Here is a 13840-nt window from a genome sequence, read left to right as displayed (position 1 = left end):
TGGGTTTGAGCGTGATATGAGCTTCAAAGTCGTTTGTGCGGCCTAACCCAGGAGAAAAAAGGGACGAAAATGTCATCGACAAGGAATCCAATTGAGCATAAGGAATAGCATCAGAGACGATATTGACAGAGTCGTCTATGGAGAACCCAAAAATGCAAAAGGCATCGAAACCAAAAAGATTCTCTACGTTACTCTGGTCGACCACAAATATGGGAACAGTGCAAACGACGGATTTGTAAGATACCTCAGCATCAAATTGTCCCAAGAGAGAAATCTTCTGCATATTGTAAGTCTGTAATTGCCTAGTGACAGGTGACAGGATTGGAGAACCCATCTGAAGATACCTCTGCGAGTTGATGATAGTGGCAGCAGAACCAGTATCCACCTGCATGCGAACATCTCGATCAAGTATTTGGACAGTGAGGAATAACTTCCCTGAAAGGGAAGAAGTACAACTGACAGGCAACACAGAATCAGAATCAGCATCATGTTCATGAACATCATGTATGCAGTCAGATTTGCAAACAGATGACACATGACCCTTTTTTTTTTTGCATTTGTGACACATGGCCCAATGTTGTGGACAATCTTCTCGTGAATGTTTCGTAAAACAACGCGGACATGAAGGAAGTTGCCGTGGGTTTTGCAGCAGTTTCTTAGAGGTTTGTTTACGGTTAGGCCGAGGCTGCGCTTGGGAGTGTACTGTGGCCACGTCGGCCAGTGGGGGCATGCCACACGCTTCGTCAACATTGCACAGAGGTTGTATTTCCCCGACGTCGCCGCATGCCTCTATTTGCACTCCAGCGGCGCGAGAAATTTCAAAAGACTGAGCGATGGATAGGACTACATCAAAAATCGGATTTGCCAACTGAAGGGCACGCTGCCTAACTTCTTTGTCGGGCGCCGATCGGATAATAGCATCCCGTACCATGGAATCGGCGTAGGATTCTTTGTGAACTTCAGTAACAAATTGACACTTTCTACTGAGGCTGTGAAGTTCAGCAGCCCAAGCGCGATAGGATTGATTCGGTAATTTTGACAATGATAAAAGGCAACACGAGAGGCTACCACATGCGAGCACATTTCAGCAAAGGACAAAGATGTAGGATCTTTCAAAGGAGCCAATTGCGACAACAACCAATACATTTGAGTTGAAATCCATGAAAGGAACAGAGGCTTACATGTTTGTTCATCTGCGACATGAAATGCTAAGAAGTGCTGACGAAGACTTTTTTCGTAATCAGACCAGTCTTCTGCCATATCGTCATAAGGAGGAAAAGGAGGTAGAGACAATGATGAGAGACGCCCCGCATTTGATGCTGCGACAATATCACGAATTGCATTTGTGAGAAGCATTTGCTGTTCTATGAGACCTTGCAATAGTTGCTCTAAAGTAGCCATGGAAACATGTGGTTCAATGATGGAAAAGAAAATTCACTACCTCGTCGCCAATTGTTATTACTTCAAGTTGAACAAATATATTTCAAGGAAGACGCAATACATGAAAGTCACAGATCAAGTAAACAGAGTAAGACGTGTGTACACTTTAACAGTCAAATCATAACTGAGTCCGAGTCTGGCGGCCGCTGGCTGGCTGGCCGCTTAAGTGGCGCTGCTGCTGCATGGCTGGCAGACAGCGCCGCATGTAGAGGATGCGCGTAACTGCACAGCGGCACTTTGAAAGAGCGGCGAGTCACAACAATTTTCATTGTCACATTATGAATATTGTTAACCAAGGGTAGCTACATCTAAAATTAAATAATGTAAAATAGCTCTAAGGCGGTGACTATGAAAAGTACAGAAGTGACATGTAGTGTTAAGTGTTGATTAGAACTTTTAACACTGGCTGAATATGGGTTATGGGTAGACGAGAAAATGGTGTAGTTTATTTAAAACACAATTTTAATCTATTTGTTTTGCCATCAGTCAAATTCATTTTATATGCAGCACTTGAAGGGTGCTGAAAACAAATTAGGGGATCCTAATGGTTTTTTCTTAGTTTGTATTTATTTTGAATATTTTGCACAGCAAACTTTCCCAAAAACTCATAAAAAGCCACAGCTTACTCCTATATATAAGAAGGGTGAGAGAATGGATATGCAAACAGGTTGAGCAAACAGCCAGTGAATTATTAGATTAATACATTAACCAACAACAAGGATTAGAATTTCTTTCTTTATGAGTTTTGGCTAAACTAAAGTTTCAGTTCAAATAAATGTTACATTAGTGCATGTTACTGAATGTTCATTGCTCATCCACTAATGGTGTAAACATTTTCAATTTTCCATTTATCTTTTTTTCAGTAATTCACAAGTTTTTCATGCCAATATACAATATATGGGTTTTTTAACTGTTATTCACTGTTTTTGACTGTACCTCTCAGATAAAGAGTAAGAGTGGGGAATAAACAGTACATTTTTAAGTAACATTAGCAGTAGTCTTCACTGTGCAGTTGTCTGTAACTCATGGTATGGGCCACTCTACAATAGAAATCTACAACCATTCATTACTTAGCAAGAATAATTACATAGTACCTTCTAAAACGCCATTCTTTAGTCAACATTGCCACAGAGCTCACGATGCAACCAAGTACATAGTATACCATATAATAATTATGGAAGAAGGAACAAACAGTGCACACAGAATTGCTGCTGCACTCTTCCTCATGTATGCAGTTTAAGGTGTCCTTCAGTGTTAATCCATTGATCTCAACTACCACTTGCAAAGTCCTCTGATTTCCAGTTGCAACAACAATGCCAGTACAATACACAAAACATTATAGAACTCAATATTTAGTTCTCAGCATATTAAAAAAATCTGCATTATTCTCAATATGCTACCGGAAAGTATTCTTATAGACAGAGAGAGAGAGAGAGAGAGAGAGAGAGAGAGAGAGAGAGAGAGAGAGAATGTCTCAGCTGGGATGACTGCTATTCTGGTTTTGCAGCACCCAAACAATGTATTGTTACCTAGCTGTGATGGACATAATCTGAAAGCTCAGCAATGTATGAAAACTCATTTTCATGTCTTTTGACTGCTCAGAGTCTCAACAGCATGATCTGTGGTCACCTTTATTCCTTCAGCTATCTACACTATCCTTAATAAATAAAATGTACAGGTACTTTAGTCAAAATAGCTGAACCAGATAACATGCAAAACACATCTTCCTACACTTACTTATTCAGGTTTTGTGCTTGGACAAGATATGTTATCTAGTTATAGTATACTCAATGTGCTTGGCTATAAGTAATTAATCACTGTTAAATCATTATGGGATATTTAGACTCTGAAAACAACAGTGACAACAGGTATGAAGGGAAACATCATAATTTAGAAAGCAGACATACTCTTTCTTGCATACACAAGTATCAATAGAGAACTTTTGTAATTCTTACTTCTTGTCTTTCTTCACTAAGTGGTTCCAGCTTGCTATTATTTATACCAACTGCTGCAATGTTAATGTGAGTGCAAAGAAAAGGATCGATTTTGTCTGGCACCAAACCATCTGGTCCTGGAAATGTATAATAACACACAAGCTTTGTACTATGTTTTCTCATTTGTTGACTGCCAGTCAATCCATCAGTTTTACGTATTTGTGTCATATCTTCTTGTTTAAATAATGAGTAACCATCTTCCATGTCTTGTAACTGGCCCTTGTATGTATTCAGATCACTGTGTTGTGCTGAAATACAAGCAAATAGTTAAAATGAGAAGTATAGAAAAAATCTTATACACAAATTTCCATCAAAATTTTCATATAGTACTACCCTGGATCATGTCACAATGAACTAAAATTGTGGTGGGGCAAATAAAGGTTCATTTAGAAAGAGTAAAAGGACACAAAAATGAGATAGAAAACTAAAGGGCAGCCAAAATAAATGCATATTCTTAACTCTTCACTCTTGTAGCATCATCCTGTAATTACTGTCGTGTCTATATCTACATCTTCACCTACATACATAGTCTGCAAGCCACTGTATGGTGTATGGTTGAGGGCACCTTGTACCGCAACAAGTCATTTCCTTTCCTATTCCACTCACAAATAGTGTGTGGGAAAAACAAAAAAACAAATGTCTATATGCCTCCATATGAGCCATCATTTCTCTCATTTCATCTTCCTGGTTCTTACATGATATGTATGCTGTTGGCAGTAGAGTAGTTCAATAGCCAACATCAAATGTTGGTTCTATCAATTTGCTCAGTAGTGGTTTGTGGAAAGCACATCGTCTTCCCTCCAGGGATTCCAATTTGAGTTCATGAAGCATCTCCAAATAATCATGTGTTGATTGAACCTACCAGCGACAAGTCTAGCAGCCTGCCTCTGAATTGCTTTAATGTCTTCCTTTAATCTGAACTGGCAAGGATCCCAAACACATGAGCAGTACTCAAGAATGGGTCACACTAGTGTTCTATATGTGGTATACTTTACAGATAAACCACACTTTCCTAAAACTATCTCAATACACTGAAGTGGACCCTTCACCATCCCTACTACTGTCCTTACATGCTCATTCCATTTCATATCAATCTGCAAAGTTATGCCTAGATATTTAATCAATGTGGCTGTGTTAAGCAGCATGCTACTAGTGTTGTATTCAAAGATTATAGGATTGTTCATCCTACTCAGCTGCATCAACTTACATTTTTCTACATTTAGAGCAAGTTGCCATTCATCACACCAATTACAAATCTTGTCTTTTTGCACTGATCTTTTTGCTGTTTTCATTAACATATTCCTCAGTAAACTTTCATTTATGCTGTCCCTTTGTGTCCTCTCTGACTGCCCTGTTAATCATTTTTACCAATGTTAAGTTGGATCCATTAGCCAAAAACTTCTGTCAATTGCTCACTGTATAATGATTGCCATAAATTAGGAAAAAAATTAGAAAATCTTGCAACACCTTGGCAAAACACAGCAACTAATATGAAAGCTGAATATGCTCTTACTATAGTAATGCTGTACATAACTACTCCTTGCAAATTACAAATGCTGCAATTTCTTTTATCATCTGCATACAGAAGACAGATGTACATCTGAGTATGGAGCGCCACTTGGTGCTGTAAGAATAAAAGATGACACCTCAGACAGCCACCTGTGTCAGATGGTTACAAGGCATCATTTACCAGACAGAGTGTAATAGACAGAGATGTTCAGGTGGCTAAATGCCCATTTTCCTATTTTATTTTACAATTTGATACCATTTTTTTTACCTTACCAGTGATACTTTAGAGTTTGGCCAATGATTATAATCAAGTATTGATAACTGCATACAATGAAATACAACCACAACCACATTCCAACTATGTGCTGCTCTTGCTACAGCCAATGGGAGGATAAAACTGTTAAGTACTAGGCTACACAAAGATGGTATGTATAGGAGACAACTAACCACAAAAGTACCACTCACAGCTTGTGAGAGAAGTGAGAGAATGCAATAAGCTCTATAAAATGAACACCCCAATAAAAAATCAACACAAGTGTCAATTTCCTTACAAACAAGTCCTGGTTTATCTTGCAATGTCTCTCTCTCTCTCTCTCTCTCTCACACACACACACACACACACACACACACACAGAGAGAGAGAGAGAGAGAGAGAGAGAGAGAGAGAGAGAGAGAGAGACATGTTACAAGATCAATGAAAATATTATGAAAAGGATAGATTGCTACTCACCATATGGCAGAGATGCTGTCACAGACAGGCACAGCAAAAAGACTGCTTAACATGTATGCTTTCAGCCAGAAGACTTTCTTTTGAAGTAGACAACACACACAAATTCACACAAATGCGGGTCTCTCTCTCTCTCTCTCTCTCTCTCTCTCTCTCTCTCTCTCTCTCTCACACACACACACACACACACACACACACACACACACACACACACTACCACTCTCTCTGGCTGTGTCAGTGATGGGTATTCTTGATTACCACTGGCACTCATTTTGGCTGGTGGCCAACCTGCAAGCCCAGACAGCTGTGCCAAGCTGGAAGCATTGCAGTGCCAATGCTGGCAGATGGCCTGGCATTGGCAGGAACAGATGTAGCAGAGTCCTGGGCTGATGATCGTGCAACAACTCTGCTGGACTCTTTATCGCCAACAGGCATGAACCTATAAGAACTGAGGAACTGGTCAAGAGCTACTTCCAGTGACACATCCAAAACGTGTTTTTTCATATACATCTTAAATGTTCATACAAGTCATTCTGTTTCCAATTCAATTGAGAGTGGAAAGGAGGAGGAGTGACATGGCAGACACCACTTCTTTATGAAAATCTTCAAGTTACTGAGGTCCATTGCCTGTAACTAATGTATACAGAAGAGCTTCTACTGCAAAAATTTTTGACAAATCTGAAACTGTTATTGTCACATAAGTAGACAGACAACATACGACATACAAAAACTTAGAAAAATCATCACTTACAACAAACCAGTAGAATTTCAAAAAAGGTCCCACAAAATCAACATGAATTCATTCCCAAGGGTGCTATGGATGCAGCCATGGTGACAAAGAAGCACAGGGAGCTGCCTGATGGGTAACACACTGCAGGCAGACTGCAACAACTCATGCTATTTCTCCATCAGTGCCTGAGTAAAAAAACATGTCTGCATGCTAACGTTTTTGTACATGACACACTCCAGTGGGTCACATGTAATAATACACACCCTCACACCAAAGGACAGATGGAATTAAGACCCAGGGTGCTGTGTCCTTTGCAGCTCACAACAGCACTCCATCCCAAACAGAAAGACAATTTTGAAATGCAAAATAATTTGTCAAAGGATCAGAAGCACGGTGCAGAGGTTTATCCGGCCAGCCGTATAGCATGAAAGAAACAACTTTACTTAAAACAGGATCTGTGGCTACCACAGCTGCAATTCTAGTGCTAGTAATAGGAAAACCATCAACAACTCCGAGCTTCCATTTCCAACTGAAAACAAAAGAATTACTCTTTGTCAATCTCTGGAACTGGACAACCAGCAAAAGTGATAGGGCATTAGCATTTGCATTTTGCGCTGTAGGTAAAAAATGCAACTCACAATTGTATCATGACAGGAAGAGAGCCCACCATTGTAAACGATGTGTGGCTTTGTCTAGCTCAGATGCTGAAAGGTTAAAAGGAGACACTACTGGTTTGTGTTCTGTGATCAGGTGAAACTTAGACCCACATAGAAAAACCTGAAATTTTTTTAGAGCATATATGATCATCAAAGCCTCTTTCTCTATATGGGAATATTGGTGTTTTGCTGAATTTAAGGATTTAGAGGCATATACAATAGGGTGTTCATATCCGTCCACTTACTTATGAGTCAGGAAGGTGCCAAGGCCAAACTGAGATGCATCCATCACTAACACAAGGTGCTGGCCCAGTTGAAAAGTCACAACAAGGTGCCAACTGCAGCTTAGATATCAACAACTTGAATGCCTGGTCGCAAGCTGGGGACAACCAGAAAGGAATGCATGGGGTGGTTGTGCCCCCATAGCAGCAACTGTTATGAATTTGTGGTAGTACGCAATTTTGCCTAAAAATGCTTGTAATTCCTTGACAGACATGGGGTGTGTCAAGACAGCAATAGCATGAATATGCTGACACAATGGTTTCAATGCCAGCATGTGACACTTCAAAACCCAAATAAATAGTGAATAGTTGAAGAAACTATGCCTCATCCAAATTGCACTTTAATCCTGCAAACTGTAAAACAGAAAATAGAGCATGAATGTTCTGCAAATGTTCCCCTGTAGAGGCACCCGACACTATTATCTCATCTAAATAGTTGAGGCAGCCTGGAACTGATGCAACAAGTTGCTCTAAAAAGAATTGAAAAATAGCTGGAGTGCTTGCCACACCAGAAGACAAACACCAGTATTGATAAAGCCCAAATGGGATATTGATAACTAGAAGGTGTTTAGATTCCACATCAAGTGGCAGTTGTAAATATGCCTCTGCCAAGTCAATCTACGAATAATAATGGCCCCCATATAATTCTGCTAACAGCTCATTAGGGTGAGGCAATGGATAAGTATCAATGATTGACTGAATTATTACACATATTTACAAATCATCACAGAGGCATAATTTACTGGTAGCTTCTTCGAGTATCACCAGTGGTGCTGATCATTCCCTGGAAGAAAGAGGTAAAATAACAGAAAGGGATTGAAGATGATCTAATTCTGCTTTTACTTGATCCTGTAAAGTTACCAGTACCAGGTGGGCCTGGAAAAAACGGGGACAGGCAAACTGCTTCATCATAATACAAGCCTGAAATTCTGTTGCACAACCTCATCCCAGAGAGAACAGTGAGGAAAATTTGGCACATAAAATCATCCAAACCAAACAAATTTTCAGTGTAAGCATTGACCACAGGTAGGAATGTTAATGAACAAACCACAGCCTTGTACATCACAGGTGCAGAAAACTGTCCAAGAATGAGACTCTGATGTTTGTTTTAACTCACCAGCCTCCATGACACTGAAGTCAGAGGGGGAAAACCCAATTCCACATAAGTTTGAGAATTCACCAATGTTGCTGCTGTACCCGTGTCCACTTGCCATCGATTCCCCAGGGCATGAACAGATATACTGAAGTGCATGAGAGATGGCCACCAGCTCTGCAGTGAATACACTGCAGCCATTGGGCAAGGAATGTTGTTCAAAATAGCCTCTGTGGATGTAGGTGAAGCCAACATGACCATCAGCCATCAAGCCATTGATGTAAACAACTTCAGAGCCCTGGAACACGTCAAGAATTGAGAGAACGTGATAGCGGAGAGTGGCAGGAGTAACTGAGTACTTAGTGTCATGTGGAAGGTCTAGACGAATCTGCAGCCGAGGTGTACACCATGGAGGTGTCTGCGGACAGACCTGGATGGGAGGTGGTAAAGGGTAGGACTCCAGTTAAGACAGAAGGGATTGCATGCGAACCACAATCATTAGCCATGACCTGGACCGTCGATGCGGGAGATGAACTGCCACAGGTGGAAAAAGGAGACAGTAATTCGGATGCTCAGGAGAACTACGAATGTGTGCAACATAACTGGTGAGTAGTTGTGCATGGCGTATCTGCAATGGAGGGACTCCGGCCTCCACCAGGACACTAGTCACCAGACTCGTTCTAAAAGCTCCCGCTGCTAGGCGAACGCCGCAGTGGTGCACTGGGTCGAGAACACGCAACGCTGAGGGCACCGCAAAACCATAAACCAGACGCCCATAGTCAAAGTGGGACTGAACAAGGGCTTTGTAGAGCTGCAGAGAGTAGAGCGATGTGCACCCCATTAGGTGTTGCTCAGGCAGTGGAGGACATTGAGGTGCTGCCAGCACTTCCACTTAAGCTGACGAAGATGAGGTAGCCAAGTGAATCGGGCGTCGAAAACCAATCCTAAGAATAGATATGTCTCCACTACAGTAGTCGATCATCATGGAGATAAAGTTCTGGTTCCGGATGAACCGTATGATGCTGACAGAAGTGCATGACACACGACCTAGCGGCCAAAAACTGGAAGCCGTGGGCGAGAGCCCATGACTGCACTTTGTGGATGGCTGCCTGTAGGCACCACTCAGAAACACCAGTACTAGTGGAGCAGTACGAAACGCAGAAGTCGTCTGCATACAGAGAGGGTGAAATGGACGGGCTTACAGCTGCTGCTGGAGAGTTAATGGCCACCAAAAATAGTGGTACACTCAATACAGAGCCCTGCGAGACTCCATTCTCCTGGATATGGGGGGAACTATGGGCAGCACCAACTTGGACATGGAAAGTAGGGAGCAACAGGAAACTCTGGATAAAAATCAGGTGCAGGCCTTGGAGACCCCACCCGTATAATGTGGCAAGGATATGATGTCGCTAGGTGGTGTCATACGCTTTGCATGCATCAAAAAAGACGACAACAAGGTGCTGGCGTCTGGAAAAGGCTGTTCAAATGGCAGACTTGAGGGACAAAAGATTATCAGTGGTAGAGCGCCCCTGGTGGAAGCCGCTCTGACATGGAGCCAGTAGGACACAGACTCCAGGACCCAACCCAACCGCTGACACACCAGCAGCTTACAAAGAACGTTGGTGAGGTTGATGGGCCAATAGCTATCCACATCAAGCGGGTTTTTACCAGGTCTGAGCACTGGAAAGATGGCGCTCTCCCGCCATTGTGATGGAAAGACGCCATCGCACCAGATCCAGTTGAATATAACGAGGAGATGGTGCTTGTAGTCAGATGAGAGATGTTTAATCATCTGACTGTGGATCCAATCCAGCCCAGGAGCTGTGTTGGGCCAATGTGCGAGTGCGCTGAGGAGCTTCCACTCCGTGAATGAGGCTTTATAGGGTTAACTGTGGCATTTAGTGAACACGAGGACTTTGTATTCCATCCAGCGTTTGAGGGTGCAAAAGGCTGGGGGTAGTTCTCCGAAGCAGAGGCTCAAGCATAGTGCTCAGCAATCGCATTTGCGTCCGTACATAGCACGCCATTGATGGTAATGTCAGGGACACCTGTTGGGGTCTGGTACCCAAAAAGACGTCTGATCTTCATCCAGACTTGGGAAGGTGACATATGGCGCCCAATGGTCGACGCATACCTCTCCCAACACTCCTGTTTCCGTCATTTTATAAGCTGGCATACACGGGCACGGAGCCACTTAAAGGCTATCAGATGCTCTAGGGAAGGGTGCTGCTTATGTTGCTGTAGAGCTCGCCGACACTCCTTCATTGCATCAGTGACTTCCGGCGACCACCAAGGGACTGCCTTTCGCCGGGGGCACCCTAAAGAGCGAAGGATCGCGTTTCCTGCCGCAGAAATGATTGTTGTAGTCACCCACTCAACCATCACATCGATGTTACCATGTGGAGGAGATTCAGCGGTGACAGCAGTGGTGGCAGTTTCCCAGTCCGCCTTGTTTAAATCCCATCTGAGCAGGCGTCGGTGACCGGGGCATTGACAGGAATATTGGAAAGTGGTCACAACCACACAGGTCGTCATGTGCTCTCCAATGGATAGATGGGAGAAGTCCTGAGCTGCAAATGGATAAATCAATGGCTGAGTAACTACCACGAGCCACCCTGAAATGTGTGGCGGACCCAGTATTTAAGAGGCAGAGGTCGAACTGAGAGAGGAAAGTTTCGACATCTCTGCCTCGGCCAGTAAGCACGGTGTCCCCACACAACGGGTTATGGGCGTTAAAATTTCCCAAAAGTAGGAAAGGTTTAGGGAGTTGATCAATCAGTGCAGCTAATACATTCAGGGGTACTGCACCATCTGGAGGAAGATATACATTGCAAGCATTTATTTCCTATGTTGTCCATATTCTGACAGCCACAGCTTCAAGAGGAGTTTGAAGGGGCACAGGTTCACTAAAGACTGAGTTTAGGACATAAACGCAAACTCCACCTGACACTCAATTATAGCTGCTACGGTTCCTGTAATATCCCTTATAGCCGTGGAGGGCAGGGGTGTGCATTGCCAGGAACCAGGTTTCCTGGATGGCAATGCAGAAAGCAGGTGTAAAGCTTAACAATTGCCGTAGATCAGCCAGGCAGTGGATAAAACCGCTGCAATTTCACTGGAGGATGACATCACCGTGAGACTGGGAAGGCATGGAACATTCAATGAGGCAGGTTACGCCTCAGGGTCACCTGCTGCCACCGATTTATTTATTTATTTCCTGAGCAGTCTATATCCATTGTGTATGAGGCTTTGGCGAGATCCAGGTCCTCAGCAGACACCAGAATCTCCACCCCATCATCAGATGCAGAGCTTGTAGCTAGTGGTGGTGTGGGTGCCACCGCAAGTTCCTTGTTCTTGAGGGTCTTCTTTTTCGATTTCTCGTGCTGTTCCTTGGGTTTGCATGGCTGTGAGGACTTCACTGAATCAGTTTTCGGCACTGAGGATGAGTGTGAAGCCCTACTACCAGCTGCTTTTGGGCTCTTCAGCCACTGGCAGGTGTCATCTTTCCCACTAGCAGCAACCTGGTAAGAGAGTGACATAAAAGACCTCTTCCTAGCAAGAGGAGCCGAAGAAGCCTTACGCTTCTCTGGCTCAGAAGTGGGGACTGAAATCCCCGATGGTTTTTGGATTGGGGGGGGGGGGGGGTGTTGCTCCCAAAGTAGATGGTGTGAGAGCAACAGGGAAGGAAGTGCCCCCTCACCATCAAGGGGGCAGGTGCAGTCTCCCAGTTCTGAGAGGCGACAGGAATTTGAGGAACTGATGGGGCGACAACTGTTCTCGTAGCAGGAGCGTATGAGGTGGTCATAGCCACAGGATGTAGGCGCTCAAATTTCCTCTTAGCCTCAGTGTAGTACAGTCGATCCAGGGTCTTATATTTCAGGATTTTCCTCTCTTTCTGTAAAACCCTGCAGTCTGGCGAGCAAGGTGAATGATGCTCTCTCCGACTGACACAGATTGGAGGACGGAGAGGGGGGGGGGGGGGGGCGCACATGGAGTATTGGGATGCGATGGATGTCCACAATCTCAACAGGTGGGGCTGGAAGTACAGCTGGAAGACATATGGCCGAACTTCCAGCACTTAAAGCACTGCATCGGGGAGGGTATATGGCTTGACATCACAGTGGTAGACCATCACCTTGACCTTCTCGGGCAATGTGTCACCCTCGAAGGCCAAGATGAAGGCACCAGTGGCAACCTGGTTATCCCTCAGACCCTGATGGACGTGCTGGACGAAATGAACATCTCGCTGCTCGAAATTGGCATGCAGCTCGTCGTCAGACTGCAAAAGAAAGTCCCTGTGGAGTACAATAATTGGTTCTGAGCACTATGGGACTTAACATCTGTGGTCATCAGTCCCCTAGAACTTAGAACTACCTATACCTAACCAACCTAAGTACATCACACACATCCATGCCCGAGGCAGGATTTGAACCTGCGACCATAGTAGTCGCGCAGTTCCGGACTGCGCGCCTAGAACCGCTAGACCACCGCGGCTGGCGGAGTACAATACCCTGGACCATATTTAAGTTCTTATGAGGCTTGATTGTAACAGAAACATCCCCCAACTTGCCACAAGAGAGTAATGCCTGTCACTGGGGAGAGAATGCTGTGTTTATCAAAACTGACCCAGAGCACATTCTGGACAAGCCGTCCACCTCTCCAAACTTATCCTCCAAATGCGCCACAAAAAACTGAGGCTCCATGGACATGAAAGTTCCCCATAAACTCTCATACGTATGAGGTACTGGGGTGAATAAGCTTCACTGCCATCCTTAGCCTGGCGCTCCTTCCATGGTGTGGCCAGGGAGGGGAACGACTTGAGTAATATTTCTTAGCATTAAAAGTTAGACTTAGCCTGCTTAGAGACTGCTCGTGGCAGACCACCAGCAAGAGATGACATACTACACTTCATGGCGTGTCATCCACCCTGATGTCACTCACTCTGACCAGGGACCCTCCCCACGGGCGCCACCCAGCCGCAGCAAAGGCCACCTGGCAGGATGGCCATTTCCGGGAATCCCAATGCCCCAGGGTTACGGGCATCTACTCCTTGGCATACGTGGGGAGTTAACAGTGCGGACATCAGCAGGGCGATCCCTGTGTTGTCAGGGGGCTACAACCAACAGGGTACAAGGCAGTCCCACCACAATGGACTGGTTACCATGCTGGATATGAGGTGCAAAGAAGTCCATGGTCATCATCGGCACAGAAAGTGACACTGCATAGTGCATGGTGGAAAACGCACCCAGGAAGGTGTCCTCGCCCAAAAGATGGAGAATGGGTGGGACTGCGATGCGATGACAAGAAAGTGTGCTAAAGATCTCAATGCACTATACACACGATGCACCATGAAAGGCGCCCTTCCCCAATTGATTCACTCTTTGGGAAAATTTTGAAAAATGGAGATCAA

General features: G+C 44.2%; 1 protein-coding gene across 6 annotated transcripts in view; it reads right to left on the bottom strand.

The window, feature by feature from the left end:
- The window catches only part of LOC126248989 (acidic mammalian chitinase), a 190364-nt gene that overhangs the window by 151291 nt on the left and 25233 nt on the right, over nucleotides 1-13840 (bottom strand). For 5 of the 6 annotated variants that reach the window (XM_049950555.1, XM_049950554.1, XM_049950556.1 and 2 more), the window contains one exon: nucleotides 3396-3682. In XM_049950555.1, coding sequence (XP_049806512.1) covers nucleotides 3396-3682 — 287 coding nt within the window. Of the gene's footprint in view, nucleotides 1-3395; nucleotides 3683-5673; nucleotides 5885-13840 lie in introns of those variants that run through there. The other variant, XM_049950558.1, reaches the window with a different exon arrangement.

Source organism: Schistocerca nitens, chromosome 3, assembly GCF_023898315.1.
Source record: "Schistocerca nitens isolate TAMUIC-IGC-003100 chromosome 3, iqSchNite1.1, whole genome shotgun sequence".
NCBI classification, from domain to species: Eukaryota; Metazoa; Arthropoda; class Insecta; order Orthoptera; family Acrididae; genus Schistocerca; species Schistocerca nitens.
This window is presented reverse-complemented; position numbering and strand designations above follow the sequence as displayed.